The sequence below is a fragment of the Neofelis nebulosa genome, chromosome 4 (genome assembly GCF_028018385.1).
Source record: "Neofelis nebulosa isolate mNeoNeb1 chromosome 4, mNeoNeb1.pri, whole genome shotgun sequence".
NCBI classification, from domain to species: Eukaryota; Metazoa; Chordata; class Mammalia; order Carnivora; family Felidae; genus Neofelis; species Neofelis nebulosa.
The window spans coordinates 94734686-94755539 of record NC_080785.1 but is presented as its reverse complement, the minus strand read 5'-3'; the positions used below and the strand labels follow the sequence as shown (position 1 = coordinate 94755539).

Genomic DNA, 20854 nt, shown 5'->3' with positions numbered 1-20854 from the left:
CACCGTGGCTCTTTGAATTTAGCACATTGTTCTATTTTTAGCCTCTTGATTGATTGGGAAAACAGTGACCTGGAAATGAAAGATCTGCGTGCTGGTGGAGACAAGCGTGAGATAATAGTCTTGGCTAGATCTAAGTGTGTCTTCCCATCCACCTGTTACTATGCTGACCCAGATACGCGGGTTCCACGTGAGTGACGTGGTTCATCTCCCTGGCTGAGTCCCAGCAGGAATCAGGACGGTTCTGGTATCATTCAGAGTGTTTTCGCTCAAGGATCTTTATTTGGTGTTCTGTTATAAATTCAGTTCGACTCTCTTATAATCTCGTAATTCTTCTTTCTGCATTAAATTTTTTCCCTGACATCTTATCATGAGAAAAATTAAAACATACCAACAAGCGAAGAATTCTCACAAAACGAGCACCCATGTGAGTGCTCCTAGGTTCTGCAGTTAAGATTATGCTGTATTTGCATGTCTGGTCCTCTGTCCATTCCTCTTCAAAGTCAGGACTCTTTCCCTCTCAGTGCTGGGAACTCAAACGTTTGTTGTTGGGTGTGGCATTGGTAAATTTTCTCCATAGCAAGTATCAGTAAGAAGTCTGAAACACTTGATGTAGCAAATATATTTTGTTCATTTTATAAAAACAACCACCAGGCACATGGCACATAGATAGAATTTCATTTAACCTTCACAGCCAGATGAACAGGGCTGTTAGCCCACTTCATAGGTGAAGAGACTGAGGTTCGGAGGGGTCAAGTAACCTGCTCAGGATCGTTACATTCATAAGCAAAGAAAACAACGTTTGAACTCAGGATATGCCGAGTTTCAAAGCTGTCGCTCATCGCCCCTGTGCCATACACTCTCACATGCATTCCCTCTAGCTCACGCCGGCCCTCAGCTGCAGCCAGAGGAACTGACGAGAATGATGGAGGCTTGCCGTGGGCGTTCAGATAAAAACCATAGGGTAGAAAGTCTATAGAATCCAAACACCCCTTTCAATATGCCAGTGATATTACCCGTTCTTCAAAAGCCAGTTGAAATTCCGTGGATTTTTTTTGTCTTTATTTTGGTTCAGCCAAGTATCCCGTTCGGAGAAGTAGTTATTTTAGTTCCCCTTGTTTTATTCTGGGACTGATAGCCCTTCACTGTTCGTCTTCCAAATTATTAGAGAACATCTAGAATATAGGTGCTTAAAGGGAACCAAATCCGAATTTGTGATGTGATGCTTTCAAACATTTGAAGAAGAAAAGCTTTTGTTTGCTCTTTTTTATTGTTTGACTTCAGTTTAGTTGACGCATCAAGGTAGTTTCGGAGCGGGGGAGGGGGGGTTGGTCTCTAAAATTATTTCTGTTTTTCAGTTTAATTGTGGTAAAGCTTAAGGTAAGATCTACCCTCTTAATATTTTTTTAAATGTTTATTTTTGAGAGAGAGAGAGAGACAGAGACAGAGAGAGTAGGGGAGGGGAGGGGCAGAGAGAGAGGGAGACACAGGATCTGAAGCAGGCTCCAGACTCCAGGCTCCAAGCTGTCAGCGCAGAGCCTGATACAGGGCTTGAACCCACGAACCATGAGATCATGACCTGAGCTGGAAGTCGGACACTTAACTGACTGAGCCACCCAGGCGCCCCTGCCCTCTTAAATTTTTAAGTGTACAATACACTGTTGACAGTGTGTACAATGTTGAACAGGAGATCACTAGAGCTCACTCATGTTGTTAACTGAGACTTTAGGCCCATTGATTAGCAATTTCCCACTTTCCCCCTCCCGCCCTTGGCAACCACCATTCCACTCCTTGATTCTATCTGTTTGACTCCTGTAAATACATCCTAGAAATGGAATCATGCGGTATTTGTCTTCCTGTGACTGACTTGTTTCACTTAGCATAGTGTCCTCAGGGTTCATCCATATTATTACAGAATTGTCCTCCTTTCTTGAAGAATTGTCCTCCTTTCTAAAGGCTGAATAATGTTCCATTGTCTGTCAATATACCACATTTTACTTATCCATTCCTCTGTTGATGGACATTTAGGGTGTTTCTACATCCTGCCTATTGTGAATAGTGCCGCCATAGCGACCGTGGGAACGCTAACGTCTCTTTAAGATACTGATTTTAATTATTTTGGCTAAATACCCAGAAGTGGGATTGCTGGATCATACGGTAGTTCCATTTTTCATTTTTCGTGGAACCTCCATGCTGTTTTGCATGGCGCTGGGCCACTCTGCTCTCCCCCCAGCAGCGTACAAGGTTCCAGTTTCTCCACGTCCTCACCAACATTTGTCTTTTCTTTTCTGACACTAGCCTATTTACAACTGAAAGTGTCACTTCTTGGTTTGACCCTTTTGACCCAGCAGGTCCTTGACCATTATGACCTTTTCCGCAGCGTAAGCAGCGTGTTGTGAGCCGCTGCCTAAATCACTCCTCATCCGTGCTGCTTCCTGAGTGCCAAAGTTGAGATGAGATTATCACAGGAACTGAGCTCTGTCATTTAGCACAGTGGTGTGGCGAATATTGATTAGAAAATATGCAATTAAATTGTGGACTACACTTGCTTTAAATGGCTTTTGTCTTATGTGTACTATTGGCTCCTGGCTTGAATGTTTTTGTTATTTTGTCCATTAGTCATCCCCTTCTATCTTATGCCTGTGTATGAGGTCTTCTCCCTGGTTTGCTGATGTGAAACATGGTAAAGTCGTTTTTACTTTCATGCATCTGCTTCACAGCACAGCCCTGAAGATGTTGGAATGTTGTAATATCCAAATGCATTTTCTTAAATCAGTGGTCAGCCTGACAGAGTGTCCAAACTTACTGGAGAGTCATTATGAAATACTAATACTAGCGACTGAGGGGTCACATTCTCTTGGGAGGAAGGCAATATCACAAAAGGACCTCGATGCTTTTTTCACAAGTGAATGCAAGACAATGAAAGATAATTGTTCCTGTTTGGAAATTGCTTGAGAAACTCCTGTTTGTTTGCTTTTTAAGACTGAGAGGCCAAAATCTGTAGCATATGATTTTATTTAGCTCCAGTAAAGATACCAGATCCTCTGAGTCACATCTGCTGGGGATTTTGAAAGCAACAAAGTGAAAACAAGGGCCTAGAACAAAGAAGCAGTGCAGATTGTGCTGAGTGCTTTTGCGCTTTGTAGCACAGCAAATTCAAGGGAGGGGCCAGGCACCCCGGCCGCCGGCCACGGAACCACCAGAGGACTGTCAAAGCCTTAACTTGCATTTCTGCCAAGTAACTGTAGCACACTTTTAACCTGAGTATCTTTGTTCTGATGTATGCTTTCTAGTGTGACTTCTATCTGGGAAAAGGAAGCCTTCAGATTCCTGCTTGAGTTACCTTCTACTTAACTTGAGTTAAGAGGTTACCTTCTACCTAACCTCTCTGAGCTTTAGTGTCCAGTCCCCCCACCCCCGTCCCAAAATCAGTACAGGGTAGTTATGGTAAAAAGAAATCATGTCTGTACAATATTCTGTATCCTGCCCCTCTGCATAGGGAATGTTCATTAAACAGGAGCTGTTCATAACACTACGATTATATTCAGTTACTCAGAGAGAAAAACAGCATTTCTTTTAACAGTCAGACTAAAATACTTTTGCCCACAAAGTCATTTGAAATAGGGATGCCTGGATGGCTCAGTAGGTTAAGCATGTGACTCGATTTCAGCTCAGGTCATGATCTCACGGTTGGTGAGTTTCAGCCCCACGTTGGGCTCTGCTCTGATAGCATGGAGGCTGCTTGGGATTCTCTCTCTCTCTCCCTCTCTCTGTGTTCCTCCCCTGCTTGTGCTTTCTCTCTCTCAAAATAAGTAAATAAACTAAAAAAAAAGTCAATTGAAAGAGAATTGGGGGAAAGGTATAGGTAAACATTTACCATTCTGAAGAGGTTAGTATATTTCATGCCTGCATTTTTCAGTAAAATGTTATCTTATAAACCTATATAATCCAGATGCAAGTAATCAAGAATATTGATTTAAATATCACTTACAGGGGCGCCTGGGTGGCTCAGTCGGTTAAGCGGCCGACTTTGCTCAGGTCACGATCTCGCGGTCTGTGAGTTCGAGCCCCGCGTCAGGCTCTGTGCTGACAGCTCAGAGCCTGGAGCCTGTTTCGGTTTCTGTGTCTCCCTCTCTCTGACCTTCCCCGTTCATGCTCTGTCTCTCTCTGTCTCAAAAATAAATAAACATTAAAAAAAAAAATTTAAATACCACTTACAGGTCTGAATACACTGATAGTGAGACAATCTACTTGTGAATTATTTGGAAAATGGTCTTTGTGTTAAGACCTAAAATCTTGATTTTTATCCTTTTCAATTTAATATACATTTCTAATACTTTTTTTAAATGAAAACATTTTAATGAGCACTTACTGCATTGTTTTCTTTCATGTTACAAACACCATACCTGCTTTTGAGGGGCTGATGGTCATTGCTGTTTTCACCCTTTTCCCTACCCTTCTGAAAATAAATTATCTCACTTTGTACAGTACCTTTTTTTATATATATTTCCATTTTTGCATAGCATACTGTATTTTATTTTATTAATTTTTTTTTTTTTTGGTTCTAGACTCAGGCTCTTTTAAGTCAGACAGGATCTTTAACATTCTGACACTTCTAAAAGAATGTCTAACCCAAATTGGTGCTCGGCGATTCTTTTTTTGAGTAGTTGATAACCAGAGATGTAAGGCGCAAGGTACAAGAAAGGTTTTGCTAATTTCTTTTTCAGTCACGCGGCAGTCGTTTGGAAACTGTTAGCGGGTCTGCTGTCGAAGGTCCAGCGGTACCTGCGTATTTGTGACTCTAACCCTGACGCCATTACCTGGCTGATGGAAAGCTCGTGTGTCACCCTGTAGCATTTTGTACTTGGAGGATTCTCAGAAGCGGCAGCATAACTCTTCAGTCTGCCCGAGTCGTCACCTGACAAGTGAACAGCTAAGTCACGCAACCAAAACCACATTGACAATGTTGACCACACAAATGAGCGACAGAGTGGACCTGAGAGCCCCAGATACGAGTGAGCGGGAAAGCCCACCGATCGCCGCCAGACCCGCTGTGGGGCCCATGTCTGTGTGAGAGAAAGTAGAGGGTGGAGGGGAGCCAGGGGGCATCTGGTAAATTTGAGGTCAGGAGAACTCCCGCACGGCAGACAGGTGTTCCCAGGAGAAGACCACTGGCCGCTCAGCGGGTGCGGGGACCGCGTTGAGGAACATGAAAGCTGAGTAGGATCGGGACTGTAGAAAGGAAAGAGAAGGGACAGTGAAAGTGGGGAGGGAACAGGGCCAGGAAGTCTCAGAAAGCAAGAGGCCGGGTTTTTAACACTAAATAAAAACAGCGCAGGAGGGAGCGCTCTGCTATGTTTGAGGAGCTGTCCCAGCCCCTGCCTCTTCCTAAGAGATCAGGGACTGTGTTGTCGCCCACAGATGAGCACCAAAAGGCACCAAGGTCAAATCCCATACTCAGGCTTAAGGAAAAGTAAACAAGGAGCAGAATAACATCGTTGGCAATGAAAGCAAGAAACCAGAAAGAAACACCCAGAACAAGCGGGAAGACTTTTTTTTTTTTTGAATTAGACACGAAAGAACAAAAATATCAATTTAAAGAAAATTTCAAATGAGATGACAGAAGTCAAGAAATATTTATAAATGAAAGGTCATTTCAGAAATGAAGATTGAACTAGAAGGAACATGGGCAAGCAGAAAGACCATGCTGTCAGAGAAATTGAAGGGGGAAAAGAGGACAATTTGAAAACATCGCAAAGCAGGAAGAAAAAGATTTAACAGTGAAATGATAAATACCAAAGACTGGCAAAGATGATTCAATTGACAGGTAAGGGTCCCTGAAGGAAAAAAAAAGACAAAGGAATGGAGCAGATCCCAAACACAGTAATTCAAGAAAAATTTCCTGAAACTACGAAGAAACGAAAAGTTGAAGCTAGAAAGTCATACCCTGTGTCTCTGAATATAGTGACCCACAAGGAGCACCATATGTTTGGGTAAAATGACTGGACTTTCAAGACAGTCTGTCGGGCGTCTAGATCTGCGCTGCCCCGTTGTAGTGCTGGATTGAACTGTACCGCATGCAGGATTCTAACGACTTAGTATGAAAATAAGTAAATTGTCTCATTAATTTTTTTATGTTGTTCCATGTTGAAAACATTTTAGATACGTTGCAGTAAATATGTTTTAAATTTTTTATCTCTTTTTACTCTTCAATGTGGCTACTAGAAAATTGAAAATTGCATGCGCAAGTTGTGTTTATGGCCTGCGTTAATATTCTGTTGGACAGCGCGGATCTAGAACTCCAGGCCCCCTTCTGCATCAGAGTCCCCATTCTGCATCCGTAGTACCTTCCTGGATAGAATTTTCCCGTGAATAGTCCTTTTGATATTTTCTTTCCATATGCTTAGAATCTCTCTTTTTTTGTCTTTTTCTTTGAATTCTTCTTCTAGCATTTCAGGGAATTTTTATCTTCCAGAATAAGCCAGGGCACAGCACTGCTTCAGCCCTAACAGACACCTCATTGCTTCATCAGTCCTACTCGAAGTGAGCACAGCGCCCCCTACAGGGCCCTGGGGCCATCCCCACACTCTGTCTCCCTCTAGGAATGGCATTTTTCTCTCCTTTCTTCCCCCTCACCAGCTTTGACCTTCTGTTTTGTTTTAGTGCTCTCTAACCAAATTTGTCTTTATTTTATTTGTGATTTATCTTTTTTAGATAAACCATTTAAAAGATGAGCTTCTGTGGCAATAGACCTAAAAACTCTGTGTATTTAAACTAGTTTTCTTTTAGGCAAAAAATAAGCAATCATCATTAGAATGATTAAAAGCATTGATATGTGGGAAAGAACAGAATTTCAGGGAAAATAAATTAACTGAAACTTCCACTGGTCCATTGGAAAATTTGAAATAGAAAGCCCGGTCATTACTGGAAGTTATTTTACAAAATCAGCCCATAACGTTTTATATCATTTATGCATGTTCTTCAGGAGAATAAACATTACCATTCCACATTTCCTTCTCTTGGCACTAATCTTGACACGGTTTTTATGTACGACATCCTTTCTTCATAAATAGCATTTTTCTAGTTAGTTTGTAATTTAGTTACTGCCTAAATTACTACTAAATCTCAGGAAAGTCTGATAAGATTTAGTACTTAACAAAAGCATTTATTACAGTGTCTGGAATTGACAAGTGAAATAAATGCATGGTTCTGGACATTTCTCCTTGTTTTCTTTTGGAACACCTTAGATTTTCCACTGTTCTTAGAGAACAGGAAGTCTTCTGTCTAATGCATGGAAGCCGTTGTGCACTGGGAAATAAGTATGTAGAGCAGGGAAGATTTGGACAGAATTATCTCCGAGCTTTTCTGTTCTGTTTCGTACAGCTCATTCATAGACATCCGGGCTTGATGTGTATTTGGTTACCTTGGGAGAGCCCCTGTGTTCTTTGTTAATGAGCAGCATATATAGCATCCTGAATGTGGAGAGTATCTTGTCCACCCATCACTTGCTAGATGGTGTTCGTCCTCAAGTGCCTATGGTAGACCAGCACATCAAAGCTTCCTTGTAATTACCATGAATCTGTGGCATCTCTGATTGATTGCACTGGGGATATAGCATTTCAGTGATGAAACGTAATTTAGTAAAGCAGAACTCAAGTCCATTTCTACCAGATGGGGTTTAACCACCTCAGGAGTCAGTGCAGTCAAAACCTCTGGTTAATATGCCTGCGTGTCTCCTAGAATGTGACACTGCCACCTCTTTGATCACTGACCCCACACTGTTCAGTAGCACCTGGACATTCCAGACCTCCCCGGGCCTTACCCCACCCCCTCCCCCTACATAACACAGCAGTGGGAGCTTCTCTAGAATCTTCGGTGCCTGGTGCCCCTGGATGTGCTCATCTGTGCACGTGGCTGTGGTGGAGGTGGCCCTCTGCACATGCACTTCATGTGAACATTGATCACGTAACCACCGTTTTACCGAAAGTATTTGCAAGTGCCGGATACAGATACTCAGTTGAAGCCCACAAAGGTTCAGGAAAAAAGTGTTAGCGGCAGTGCTAGGATCAGAGCACCTGCCTTTGGAGTTCTGCTCTGGTTCTTACCAGGGCACCATAACCACCTGTGTGATCTAACCAAGGCCAACATGTAAGAAATACTACCTTTTTAATGCTTATGTTACCATTTAGTAATTTCTTTGATCCTATGGATCCTCAGTTTTATTTCAGTGTGAAAATTGTGAAAACGGTTGTATAAGGAGGTGGCAATAAAGACAGGCAGGGACAAGTCACACTAAATGACCTGCAAGGAAAGTGGAGAGGAGGTGGAAGAAAAATTCAGGGGTGCCTTATTTCATCTGTGTTAGGGATTTTACTTTTACTCTGATTCCATTATTTTATAGATGGGAAAAGTTATACCTGCAGAAGTTAAATGACTTGTTCAAGTTCAAGTTATAACCCAGATCTCTTGAGTCTACATTAAATATTGTTTCTAATATGCTACACAGACTTCCCGTAGTCTGGAGAAAAGAATAGTTTCATCCTAGAGATTAAATCTGAAGCTAATACCACAAACTATGGAGAAGATCGGAGTCCGGGAACTCTTAGACAGTGCGGTGGGTCCAAATGAGAGTTTGCTTCCAAATGAGTCTGTGTGTGCAGAGCACGATTCTTGGAAGAGTCTCTGTCAGCAACACTACTGTATCAGCTAGCTTTGCTGTGTAACAAACCACCCCAAACTTAGTTCCTTAAAACAAAAGTCATTTATTATAAGTAGTTTACAGCAGCTATTTATTAGAATCACACCGTAGCAATATTTGTACTTCAACCACTAAGCTGTCAGGTCTGTGAACTCCATGGTAACTAAATCCATATACTTCTTCTGTGATACACTGGTTCTAAATTTTTAAATGTCTTTGAAAAGAAAGAAATTTCTTTTTTTCTCTGACCTTTATTGCACTTAAGGAATCATGGTGTTTCATCACAAGGTACTCTGTATTAAAACACTTTTTTTTTTTTAACTTACAAGTCTTCAAAGAAAATGTTTCTTGTTTTTTTAAAAAAGTTAGTTTCATAGTTTCATAATTACAAATAGTACTCTTTTGTACCACTGCAGTGCCCTAATTGTGAAAAACCTAAACTCAGGCATTTAAAAAAAAAATTATTATTGTCATTAATATTAGTTTACATTGGGTTTTATGGGTTTAAAAATGCCTTCATGGGGTTGAACTATGTCATTTATAAATTAGCTGCTCACAATGTCACCTTGGACTGTTCACGCTGGTGTTACTGTCAGGTTCGCTTTTGCTGGTGATAGAAAATTTCAAGTGTGAGTTCCCGGATATCCTATCCTGGCACTTCACTATTGTCAAAAAGGGGCGATTATCCACACCCCCTTTGCGTCGGCTTTCTCCAGTAAATCCACCCAGCGTTCGAAGTCCGTGTGTTCTTTCCTTGGTGGGCTGCTGTTTGCTCCTGTTAACACGGAGTCTTCTCCCCATTTTGTTTGCAGTGTCTCAGTTTGAAACCGAATTCTACATCAGTGGGCTCGCACCTCTCTGTGACCAGCTTGTTGTGCTTTCCTACGTCAAAGAGGTTTCAGAAAAAACGGTAATTTTATTCTATCCTTTTTTTTTTTTTTTTTTTTTTACCCCAAATACGAAAGGAAGTGCGGATTCGGTTTTTAGCATTATGCTCAGATCAGGTTGCCCAGGAAAGGGCTATGCTGTAGTCTGAGCAGAAGTTCCCGACCTAGAAAATAAGGTCGGCAGAGGTTATGTATTTACCTTTCAGAAGCTCCACTCATTGCCTGCCTTTGTTCCTCTTGCTGAGCAAAGGGGAGTCATTTTTTTCCCCTCTTTTTTCCATCTCTTGGTATTTTAGGCGAAAGGAATGAAGGATTCCTTTTGCTGAAGGGCGAAGAAACGGAGCTGACACTGTGCATTAGCAGAAATGACAGTAATGAAGTTGATCTGCCACAACAACAGGGGTCCCAGTGGTCAGAGGGAATTACGGAAAGGGCAGTTCGTTATTTCCCGTGGTCCAGACAGATTTGCTTCCTTCCCAGTGGCCTTCCGATCCCGAGCAGCTTGATTTTGCTCTGAAATGGATTGTGGCGAAGTCTCAGTTATCAATGCAAATGTGAGGGAAGGAGACGTAGGGCTGATAGAAAGCAGCAGAGAATCCAAACATCGTTGGACGTGACTTTGGAGGGAAGCCTGTATGTGTGATCCAGTGGAGGCCACGTCCAGTGGAGACACTCGGTCTTCCTTTGAAACTTGGATGAGCCCCCTTCCCAGCTTGTCTTCACTGTTAGCGTCCAGGGGTGCTGCCGGGAAGGGAGCAGGGGTGGCTTCAAGGCATAAACAAGGAGAGCTTACTGTAAAGGATTTTCTCTTAGATGCCACGTATAAAAGAAATTGCAAATTGATTGTCTGGTCCTCTACAATAAGAAGGCTCTCCTTGTCCGTATCCTCTCCTTTTCTCCCCCCTTTTCAACTTAGGAATAAAATGGGGAGAAAAACCCTGGGAGGCCTGGTTTTGAAGTGGTAGCTTGAGAGCATTTCTCTGAGTGAGCACTTGCGGTGGGAAGTCATTGCTATAGTAACCTGAAGCTCTGGGCGCCCACGTTGCTAGGCGATGGGATGCTTTAGACTTAAGTGAATACTCAGAGCTACTAAAATCAATAGGTCTGGCTTCTAGCCCTGTTGCGGGACATCACTTTATTATTTTATTTATTTTATTTATTTATTTATTTTTTTGAAAACAAAGGAAAGCAGTGGCTCCCAAGGGAGTAAAAATACAGTGCTTTCTGATGAGGAAGGTGGGGTGGGTTGAGAATGTGATTGAAAGACGGAGGAAGGAAGCAGTAAAATGAAAAAGGGAAAGCCCGATGCACAAGTGAGCAAAAAAGAAAGGAAGCAAGGAAACCTTTGCTAATAAAGGAAGGGGATTACAAAGGAGTAGAAACCAAAGAAAGGCCAACCCCATTGACCACATTAGAAAATGGAATTTCTTCAGAGGAAGACTTGTGAGGGTCTTGGAGATGATTTACAGTTGTGTGTGCCAGTACATGTAGCTTTTTATATAGCACTGAAGTACACCTGAGATCCTTAAACACAGAATAAACTGACAAAATTAAGACAAAGGCATAAAGCAAGCGTGGGGGCCAAACCACTCCCCCCTTTGTTCTTTTCTCATATGAAAAAGACAGTGTAACTGCGACATTAGACAAAATTCGTCTTTATGTCACGCATATCCTCCCCCAGAATAGTCTCCCCGTTACACCCATCACGTACGTGCGTTATTCCGCACCGTTGTTGTCATGGTCACACGCTTTTCTGTGTTGCCCTATTTTTGTGAACCTTATTCCATTCTCTCTCCATATGGCTGTGTCGTCTCCTGTCATTATCATTTATAGTGGCCGTGGACCATTCCATCTGGATTTATTCAGCTGTCTCCCTTATGTTTGTTCCATTCATTAACAAAGCATACATGTAGCAAGAATCATGCTAAGCACTGGGGATCAAAGGCCAGCAAGACCAAAATCTTGCTCCTGGGAAGGTCACAGATAAGCAGGGGCCGCACGACCAGTGAGCAAAAGGTTGTAAAGGAACAAGATGAATCACTGATGGTTTTCTTATGCATTTAAAGGAGCTATTTATGTGGCCAAGCAAGGTGGTTTACTATTATTTGCTTCCAATATTTTTTCTATTCTTGCTGTTCTAATTTGGATTTTGTTTTTGCCCTTGTTATAGCAGTTCATTTTTTAAATATTACAACCTTTCCACTTTTTCCCATTGTTTCAAATTTGAGACGGTTCTCATTTTTCCACAGATGTGAAAAATTCTGCTGTATACTCCCTTGTTTTTGCCCTCTACAAGTCAATCTTTCATAATTGTTGTTTTATTTTTGGCATGTTTTTAAACGTATGAGATGCAAAGCTAATGTCATTGCCTCTCAGTTAACCTGACAAAACGGATCAAAGAACTCTTGCAGGCTCACTGCGGTTCTTGGGGGACGTGGGGAGTTGGGGGACATCTCCCACCCGGCCCCGCCTCTGGGTTCTCTGTGCCAGTGTCCCACGGCTGCGGGTCTTGAGGCTTCGGAAAACCGGCAAGCGTATGTTTTATGCCTGTGTGCCAAATGCTCAAAAAGCACAAACTTTCAAAGTAAAACAAACTTGACTTCAAGTCCAAGGTTTACCATAAGTCCCAGTTTTGCCACACATTGCAGTCTCCCCATTACATGACTTTTCTTTCCTACAACGACATCCCCCGTTCCTTCATCTGTGATATCTGGAGCAGTAATACTCACTTAGGTAATTTAAGGGGTAACTTATGAGCTCTGTGAGAACAATGTGCGTCTCATCACCTTCTAGGTTAGTGGCGCTGCCACAGGCCCTAGAAAACCCTCTCTCCCCCTTCTCTCCTGACCTAGAGGTGCACTGTTCAAAACTATGGTCACTCACCGTATGTGGCTATCTACATTTTAATTAATTAAAATGAAATAAAAGCTGTTTCTCGGTCGCGGTAGCCACGAGTGACTCTTGTCTGTCACATTGGGCGGCGCACATGGCCACCATTGCCCTCTTTGTCTGAGCGCATTCTGCCTTAGACGTGGCTCTCGGTCCCTGGCTTCTCAGCGTCACCAGTGAATGTACCAGTGGTGGCAGTGGCTTGGCAGTTTGTCACGTTATTTTTATGCTTCCCCACATTCGTGAGGAAGAGCCGAAGCTGGTTGTGGAAGTGTGCGGTGGCCATGCCCTTGGAGCTGGACGGGCCGCAGTGGGGACCGCCAAAGGACTCAGTAGCACCTGTCCCCTTGGTCTCACAGAAAGGTCAGAAGATAACATGGTGTGACAAGGCTGTCACGCAGGTGGTTAGAAGGGCCTACATCTGTCCAAATTATGAAACCAAGGCATTTAACTAGGACTGACTGGAACGCATTTGTACAGTTTCTAGAAACATAACGAAAACATGCCTTTTCCCTCCCTTCCCTCCCCCGTCCCCACCCAGGAGAGAGAATACCGTGCCAGGCCTCGACTGGATATCATCCAGCCGCTTCCTGAAACCTGTGAGGAGATCTCTTCGGACGCTCTCACCGTGAGAGGCTTTCAGGAGAATGAGTGCAGAGATTATCATCTAGGTGAGAGCTCAAGGCTCTGGCTCATGTTGTTTCTTGCGCTTGTGGGTTTTTTCCCCTTTCACGCTGTTAGCACAACCAGGAATTTAAATTGAGGTGCTGGAAGGGTCTTAGAGAATATCTGGGCAGGCCTGTTGTGTTGAGGATGAGGGCACAAGGCTCAGAGCTTGCTTGAGCTCCCACAGAAGTGAGGGGGAGACCAAGGTGAGGGGGCTCCGTGGGCTTGGTTCTTATGTTGTATCTCTTGCCCTGTGGAGTGTGACACCCACGGTGACATCAGGCAGCATGGTTCCATGGTTGCCAGATGACTCCCAACTGTGTACGTCTGGAAAGCGTGCTCTGGGATGGCAGACAGTTGTCTTCCTGTTAGTGACCAAAATGCCTGTCGCCTGGGAGAGTGCCCGGCAGGGACTCGGGGTTCGCCGAGAATTTGTTGAGTGGGTGAACGAATACGCTGGTCACTACTCAGAAGTCAAGGATGAATGGCTGTTATTTGGTCATTGCCAGGCCATCTGTGCTAGAGTGTCATCACATCATCCAAAAATACAGTGATGAAAGTAGAACAGCCTAAGCTTTCTTTTCGAAATGTTCCTGCTTCAAAAGCAATGGATGTTTTTGTTTTTGTTTGTGTTTGTTTCCAGAATATTTTTGGTTCTCATTTTGGCCAAAGGAAAGAAATACTCTATACGGTTTGAGCTTGCTTGCTTTTTTTTTTTTTTTCATTTTATTTTTATTTTTTTAATGTCTATTTTTGAGAGAGAGAGGGCACAAGTGAGGGAGGGGCAGAGAGAGAGGGAGACAGAATCGGAAGCAGGCTCCAGGCTCCAAGCTGTCAGCACAGAGCCCAACATGGGGCTCCAGCCCATGAACCATGAGATCATGACCTGAGCCGAAGTTGGACGCTTTACTGAGCCCCCGTTTGAGCTTTCTTATACGGAGCCCCTAATCAGTTGAGAAATTAAGAGTATATTCTGGACTTGGCAAAAAGCAAATGTGATTCACAACCGGAAGTGTCCAGTCAAGGCATTTTGCTCAAAATTCAAACTCTACTGCACACTTAGCAACCCTTCCAAACAGGTTGTGTAATTGAATTCTGCAGGAAACCCTCGCGACTGGCGTTGTGCACAATGTGCTGAAATGATAGATGATGACCCCGGGGCCTGGGGCATCTGTCATTTATGCTTTAGGTGGCCTTGACCTTGATGAGGAGGAAACATTTATTGCCAACTGTGGGGTGTAATTGTTCTGTAAAAATAGAACAGTGCTGTAAATGGCCATAAATTAAGTTTATATACAGAAGATGAATTCTAACACACAGGTGACACAGAGCATTTTGATCACCATCTTTCAGCCGAGGTCACAATGTTAATGTGTTAAACATAGAATTATAAACTACCTTATTTTTTCAAAGTTTTTTGATATTCCTTCCTTCCCTCCCTTTTTTTTTCTTTTAAATAATTGTTTGCCTTCAGACAGAGCCAAACAGACTTGCCCAAAGGTAGCCAAGTTTTCTGTTTCCTCTGGAATTGTATAACCTGAGTCCCTTGAAACTGCTGCTGAAGCATCTAATGCCAAGCCACCCACGCTGTTCCTTTCTTGCCTCACCTACAGAGTACTCTGAAGGGGAGTCACTCTTTTATATCGTGAGTCCAAGAGACATTGTCGTAGCCAAGGAACGGGACCAAGATGACCACATTGACTGGCTCCTTGAAAAGAAGAAATACGAGGTAGTTTTGATTTTACTTTCCTGAAAGTATGGTGGCATCTGTAACAGAGGATAAAAGGTTTGTGTAATAAATCTTTCATGTCGGTGAATTAGAACGCCCTAAGTTAAAATAGGTAGGAGGCTGATAACTTTCCAATACTCTTTTCAGAAATGAGGGGAGAAAGGATTACAAGGAGGTTAACTGGTTTCGTTGTTCAGTGGAGGAAGAGGTGTGGTGGAGGGAGCGAGGCACATTAGATGCAGCCTATTCAAGTGTTTCTCCTATGGTTTTTCAAGGAAAATAAAATCGAGCTAGTGTTTCAGAATTGTCTCTTCTGTATGTTAGTGACACCATTCATTTGTGCTAATTTCATACATAAGATTAAGCTATCAAATCAATACTCACTTGGAATTGTTTGAACTACTTGTTCAGAGATGATGATGATGTCCACCTCACCGAGTCTGGATTCAGACTAATTTGAGTAGAAAAATGTCCCATGATGACTTTTTTTTTTTTTTTTTTTAACAAAAAGAAAACCTTTTAACTTTAAAAGCTGTAAAGGTATTATTACGGTTGGCTTAGAGAAACTCTCTGGATGGACTTACATACTAATAAGCTGAAAACAAACAGACGCGAAATAATCTACTCATTTACTGCTTTAAGTTTGTGACCGCCTGAGAGGATTTGGGGGGGGGAAATGGTTTTCATTTATAAACTAGCTTGAGTCCCGGCATTGCTACAGAGTTCATACCTCAGTGATTACCATATTGCTTCAGATCCAGCAGTTCCTTAAATAACTTTATGTTTTAGACATTTGTGTTAAAGTCATAATTATGAACTTCCCAAGATAAAAGTAGCGTTTTTTGAAATCTTAATTGCAGATACACTTAACTGTGTGCATCAAGTTTTTTTGTATCCCACAAAGGAAAAGTGCCCCTTTGTCACCGTACGTCATGCAGATTTAGAATGACAGATGAATTTTTTTGTTTGTTTGAACCCCGGAGATGTTGCTGTATTTTGATTTGTGTCTGAAATGTGATTCCAATATCCTAATGTGGAAATGCATTCAAATGGAAATAAGAGAAGTCTTCATTTTGGTTGACTGCTTCTGTTGGAGTTTGAATGCAGTGAGGTTCATTCAACCATAACATTAAAAATGCCCATGCTTGAAGCAAAAGCCATGGGAAAATGGGGCTTTATTTATGTAGTCTAGAACTTTAAAACATAATAAATATAGTGTTTATAACCTCAATATCTTCTTTCCCACTCTCTTCCATTTTCCCTCCCTTCTTTTCTGCTCCCTTTATCGTGCTTTTGTAAATGTAGGAAGCTTTGATGGCAGCTGAAATCAGCCAGAAGAACATTAAAAGACATAAGATTCTAGTAAGTGTGTAATTTTATTATTTGAAACATAACTTTACCTTTTGATAAGTTATAATGAGACTGAAAGTAATTTGAAAAGAACAGGTTTTTTCCTACCTTTTAGAGACTTTATTTCAGACCTTCCAATCTGCAAGGTCAAAATATTTCATTTTATTGAATCAGTGTCTGCTTGTAACCAAGAGGCTTGACTACCTGCTAGGAGGCTGTTTGGGTAATTTGGAAACTGGATTTGTGACATACACTTTAAATACAAAACTTTCCCATTGTGTGCGGGGTAAGTTTTCTTTGCATTATCCCAAAATGTATCCAGAGTAGTTTCATAATGCCAGATTGCCTCAGTGTCTCCATAATAAGAGTCATATGTGTCATGGAGACGAATCTAGGACCTCGGGTACAATTTTCAGTGCATTTTGGACTATGGAAAAATACGGTGACTGAAAGCCCATTTCTTTGCTAATTGTGACAGTGAATGTGCAGATGGAAAGAGTGTGAAGGGTCTTTAGAGATCAGCCAATGCAGGACCATTGTTCACAGATGAAAACTGGAAACCCTAGTGGTCTTTTTTTTTTTTTTATGTTTATTTTTGAGAGAGAGAGTACAGGTGGGGGAGGGGCAGAGAGAGGGTGGGACACAGAATCTGCAGCAGGCTCCAGGCTCCCAGCTGTCTGCACAGAGCCCGACGCGGGGCTCGAACTCACAAACTGTGAGATCATGACCTGAGCTGAGGTTGGACGCTTGACCGACTGAGCCACCCAGGCACCCCTTTTATTAAAATTGATTTCCATGTTGGGGCGTCTGGGTGGCTTAGTCGGTCGAGAGGCCGACTTCGGCTCAGGTCATGATCTCATGGTCCGTGAGTTCGAGCCCCGCGTCAGACTCTGTGCTGACAGCTCAGAGCCTGGAGCCTGTTTCAGATTCCGTCTCCCTCTCTCTGACCCTCCCCCGTTCATGCTCTGTCTCTCTCTGTCTCAAAAATAAATAAACGTTAAAAAAAAAATGTATAAAAAAAAATTGATTTCCATGTTTATTTACATCTCGTATACTTTTCCCCCCACAATAAAAATCACCTAGGGGCACCTGGTGAAAATAGAAACACAGATGCATTTAAACATGCTTAGGAAGGAAATGAGCATAATTACGTACGGCACACTAAGGTGTATAAAATAGATTCTAAGCAGTAGTGTGCCAGCAGGACCCTAAGGTCATGGGCTGCTCAGGAACTGAGGCTCACCTTCCCAGTTTTTCCAGTTAATTATGGAATTCCTTCATTTCATTTTCCCTAGGACATTGGCTTGGCATATATAAACCACCTGGTGGAGAAAGGAGAGTATGACATAGCAGCACGGTAATAATGATATTTTCACAATTATTTGTTAGTATAAGTAGAAGTGAGAAATGTTTACAGTAAAATAAGCCGTTCTCTGAGGTTGGCATTTTTTTAGAAATTTCTTGCAGGGGTAATTTTTGAGTATTAGCGGCCTTAACCGCAGCCTGGCTTTGTTACTTACCCACCTACTGTCTCATTTTCACCAAACAAGGGATTTAATGAGAAGGATGTGAAAAGCATGAAGCGTGTGAGAGTTTACCCTTTTTATAAGCTAACAAGTTAGCACATCGGTTTCACGGGTGCTGGCAGAAGACGTGACTCGTGGGTCGGAGACGCAGGCCTGCCTCAGCAGTAGCGGTAACCGGAGTGTCCACATTTGTGCCACATCCCACAGCCCCAGTTCCTACAGAAGGCCGCCGGGTGGCACTGCGCAGGCCATCGGTCGTGTTACAGGAGAGGGACCCTGAGCTTAGGGCATCTGATTCTTTCATAATGAGCAGTAATCCTGCCTGCCCTTAGCTTCAGAGGAACATGGTATTTTTATCATCACCAACCTGCCCTCGGCTCTGGAGGGAAACACTATCTGTGTCTCTCGTTTCCGGGGCTGTTCACTTTACAGACATCCTTGAGAAGGCAGTCAGTACCACTGCCTATAATTCAAGGAGAGGGGTCTCCCAACAAGAGGGTGGCAATTAAACAGAACTGACCAGATTTCAGGCTTCAGGTTTGCAAGAACACAAATGTTGTATAGTGATTGTGTGGGTGTGTGTGGGTGTGGCTTCCCCTGGAGCTTCAGGGTGCTCGCCTGCGGGACTGCACAGCAGCTTGGACACCTAGCCTTGAGGCCTACCTATTATTTTCTGAGATTTAGGGAAACGTGGTTTTTTGCAGCGTAAATTAAGTTTTTATTCGTATATAAATATTTCTCCAGATTATATACAATGATAGGCTTCCAATTTTCTGAAGTCTGATTTTGTAGTCTATTATTTCAAGCCATTCAAGAAGTGGTTTAAATTGGTACTTTTGGGTATGGTGACATTTCTTCAAGGCCCCAAACCTGCTGGTTCCCAAACCAGCAGTGCTCATCTGGCTTAGTAGGAAACCCAGAACGGGATAATCATTGGGAAAACTCCTACAACTCCTAATCGTAGTCTTCTGAAAGGGACTCCTCTTTATTTCTAAGTATTTCATATCCATTTTCATGATTTCCGTCAACCTTGTATATGCAGGCAAGTGGTTGTCTAGTAATACCTTTATGTTCATTGGCACTTGAGATAGAAATTTGTCACAACTCTGGGATGAGAGATTTATCTAAACCAATAGAGGAAATGTATTACTTATTCTTTTTTTTTTTTCTTTTTTTCTTTTTCTCTTTTTCTTTTCTCCCTGGGATGTTTTGACTGCCAGCAAATGCCAGAAAATTCTTGGGAAAAATGCAGCACTCTGGGAATATGAAGTTTATAAATTTAAAGAAATTGGACAGCTTAAGGTAAGCTAGTCTTATTTTTAACTCTTAATTTTTGTATGTAGGATATTAATATTGAGATGGAAATAAAATGAAGACCATAGTAATCAGTTTCTTCCTGGGAAGTGAGTGTTATCTCAGCTAGGAAGAAACATCAGAACATAAATCTGGTTTATATTTCATGTGTATAAAACATATACCTATCTGTTATACCTTCTTACATCACTCCAATTCTCTCTGTGTTTAGATGAAGTGTTTAATGTCCTTTCTAATGAATATGGAAAGCAGGTATAGTCTCATCCTGCAGATTATAAAAACATGAGTTGCTTTTCAAATGCACTGAAGAATTAATGTACTTTTTAAATAATATTTTATTTGCTGGAAGACAGATGAAAAGTTTGACCATGTAACTATAACACGTAATTCAATATTTCATGTCTTTACCTTCTTTTTTTTCTTTTTCAAGTTCAGTTAGTTAATATACAGTGTAATATTAGTTTTGGGTGTGAAATTTAGTGATTAGCACTTACATACAACACCCAGTGCCCCTCATGCTTGTTGATGTGATAAGTGCCCTCCTGAATGCCCGTCACCCATTTAATCCATCCCACACCCACCTCCCTCCAGCAACCCTCAGTCTATTCTCTGTAGTTAAGAGTGTCTTATAGTTCGCTTCTCTTTTTTTTACCCCTTCCCCTACGTTCATATCTGTTTTATTTCTTAAATTCCACATATGAGTGACATCATATGGTATTGGTCTTTCTCAGACTTATTTCGTTTAGCATAATACATTCTAGCTCCATCCATGTCATTGCAGATGGCAAGATTTCATTTCTTTTTTATGGTTGAGTAATATTCCACCTTCTTTATCCATTTATCAGCCGATGGACATTTGGGCTGTTTCCATAATTTGGCTGTTGTTGATATCGCTGCTATCATTGGTGTGCGTGTATCCCTTCAAATCAGTAATTTTGTATCCTTTGGATAAATACCTACTAGTACATTTGTTGGAACGCAGGTAGAGTACTTCTATTTTTAACTTTTTGAGGAGCCTCCATACTCTCTTCCAGAGTGGCTGCACCAGTTTGTATTCCCACCAACAGTGTAAGAGTCTTCCCTTTTCTCTGCATCCTCACCAACATCTGTTGTTGCTGGAGTTGTTAATTTTAGCCATTTGACAGGTGTGAGCTGATAACCTCATTGTAGTTTTGATTTGTATTTCCTTGATGATGAGTGATGTCGAGCATCTTCTCCTTTGTCTGTTAGCCATTTGAATGTCTTCTTTGGAAAAATGTCTGTTCATGTCTTCTGCCCATTTTTTAACTAGATTATTAGTTTTTTGGATGTTCAGTTTTATAAGTTCTTTATATATTTTATATGCTAACCCTTTATCTGATAGGTCATTTGCAAATATCTTCTCCCATTCTGAAGATTACCTTTTAGTTTTGTTGATTGTTTCCTTTGAAGGAAACGATTTATCTTTCAATTTATTGCACAACATCCAGATTAAATAATATTGTTATGTTTGTTTAAAACATTTAATTTTTTCCCCAATATTTGTGAACCTTTTCAGTGTTCTCTTAGAGTTATGAATATGTTTTTAAAAATTTCTAGTTATAGGGTGCCTGGGTGGCTCAGCCCACTCTTGATTTCAGCTCAGGTCATGATCCCAGGGTTGTGGGATCATGCCCTGTGTCAGGCTCCACACTGAACACTGAGTGTGGAATCTGCTTGAGAGTCTCTCTCCCTCTCTCCCTCCCACCCTCCCCACCTTCTCTCTCTCCTCCTTCTCCTCCGTCCCTCTCCTCCACTAGTGCTCTCTCTCTCAAAAATT

General features: G+C 41.9%; 1 protein-coding gene across 2 annotated transcripts in view; it reads left to right on the top strand.

Annotated features, from left to right (window-relative positions):
- Window positions 1-20854, top strand: part of VPS41 (VPS41 subunit of HOPS complex) — a 186033-nt gene that overhangs the window by 120247 nt on the left and 44932 nt on the right. For both annotated transcript variants that reach the window (XM_058725448.1, XM_058725449.1), the window contains 6 exons: window positions 9508-9605; window positions 13013-13142; window positions 14751-14866; window positions 16172-16228; window positions 17512-17573; window positions 18963-19044. In XM_058725448.1, coding sequence (XP_058581431.1) covers window positions 9508-9605; window positions 13013-13142; window positions 14751-14866; window positions 16172-16228; window positions 17512-17573; window positions 18963-19044 — 545 coding nt within the window. The remainder of the gene's footprint in view (window positions 1-9507; window positions 9606-13012; window positions 13143-14750; window positions 14867-16171; window positions 16229-17511; window positions 17574-18962; window positions 19045-20854) is intronic.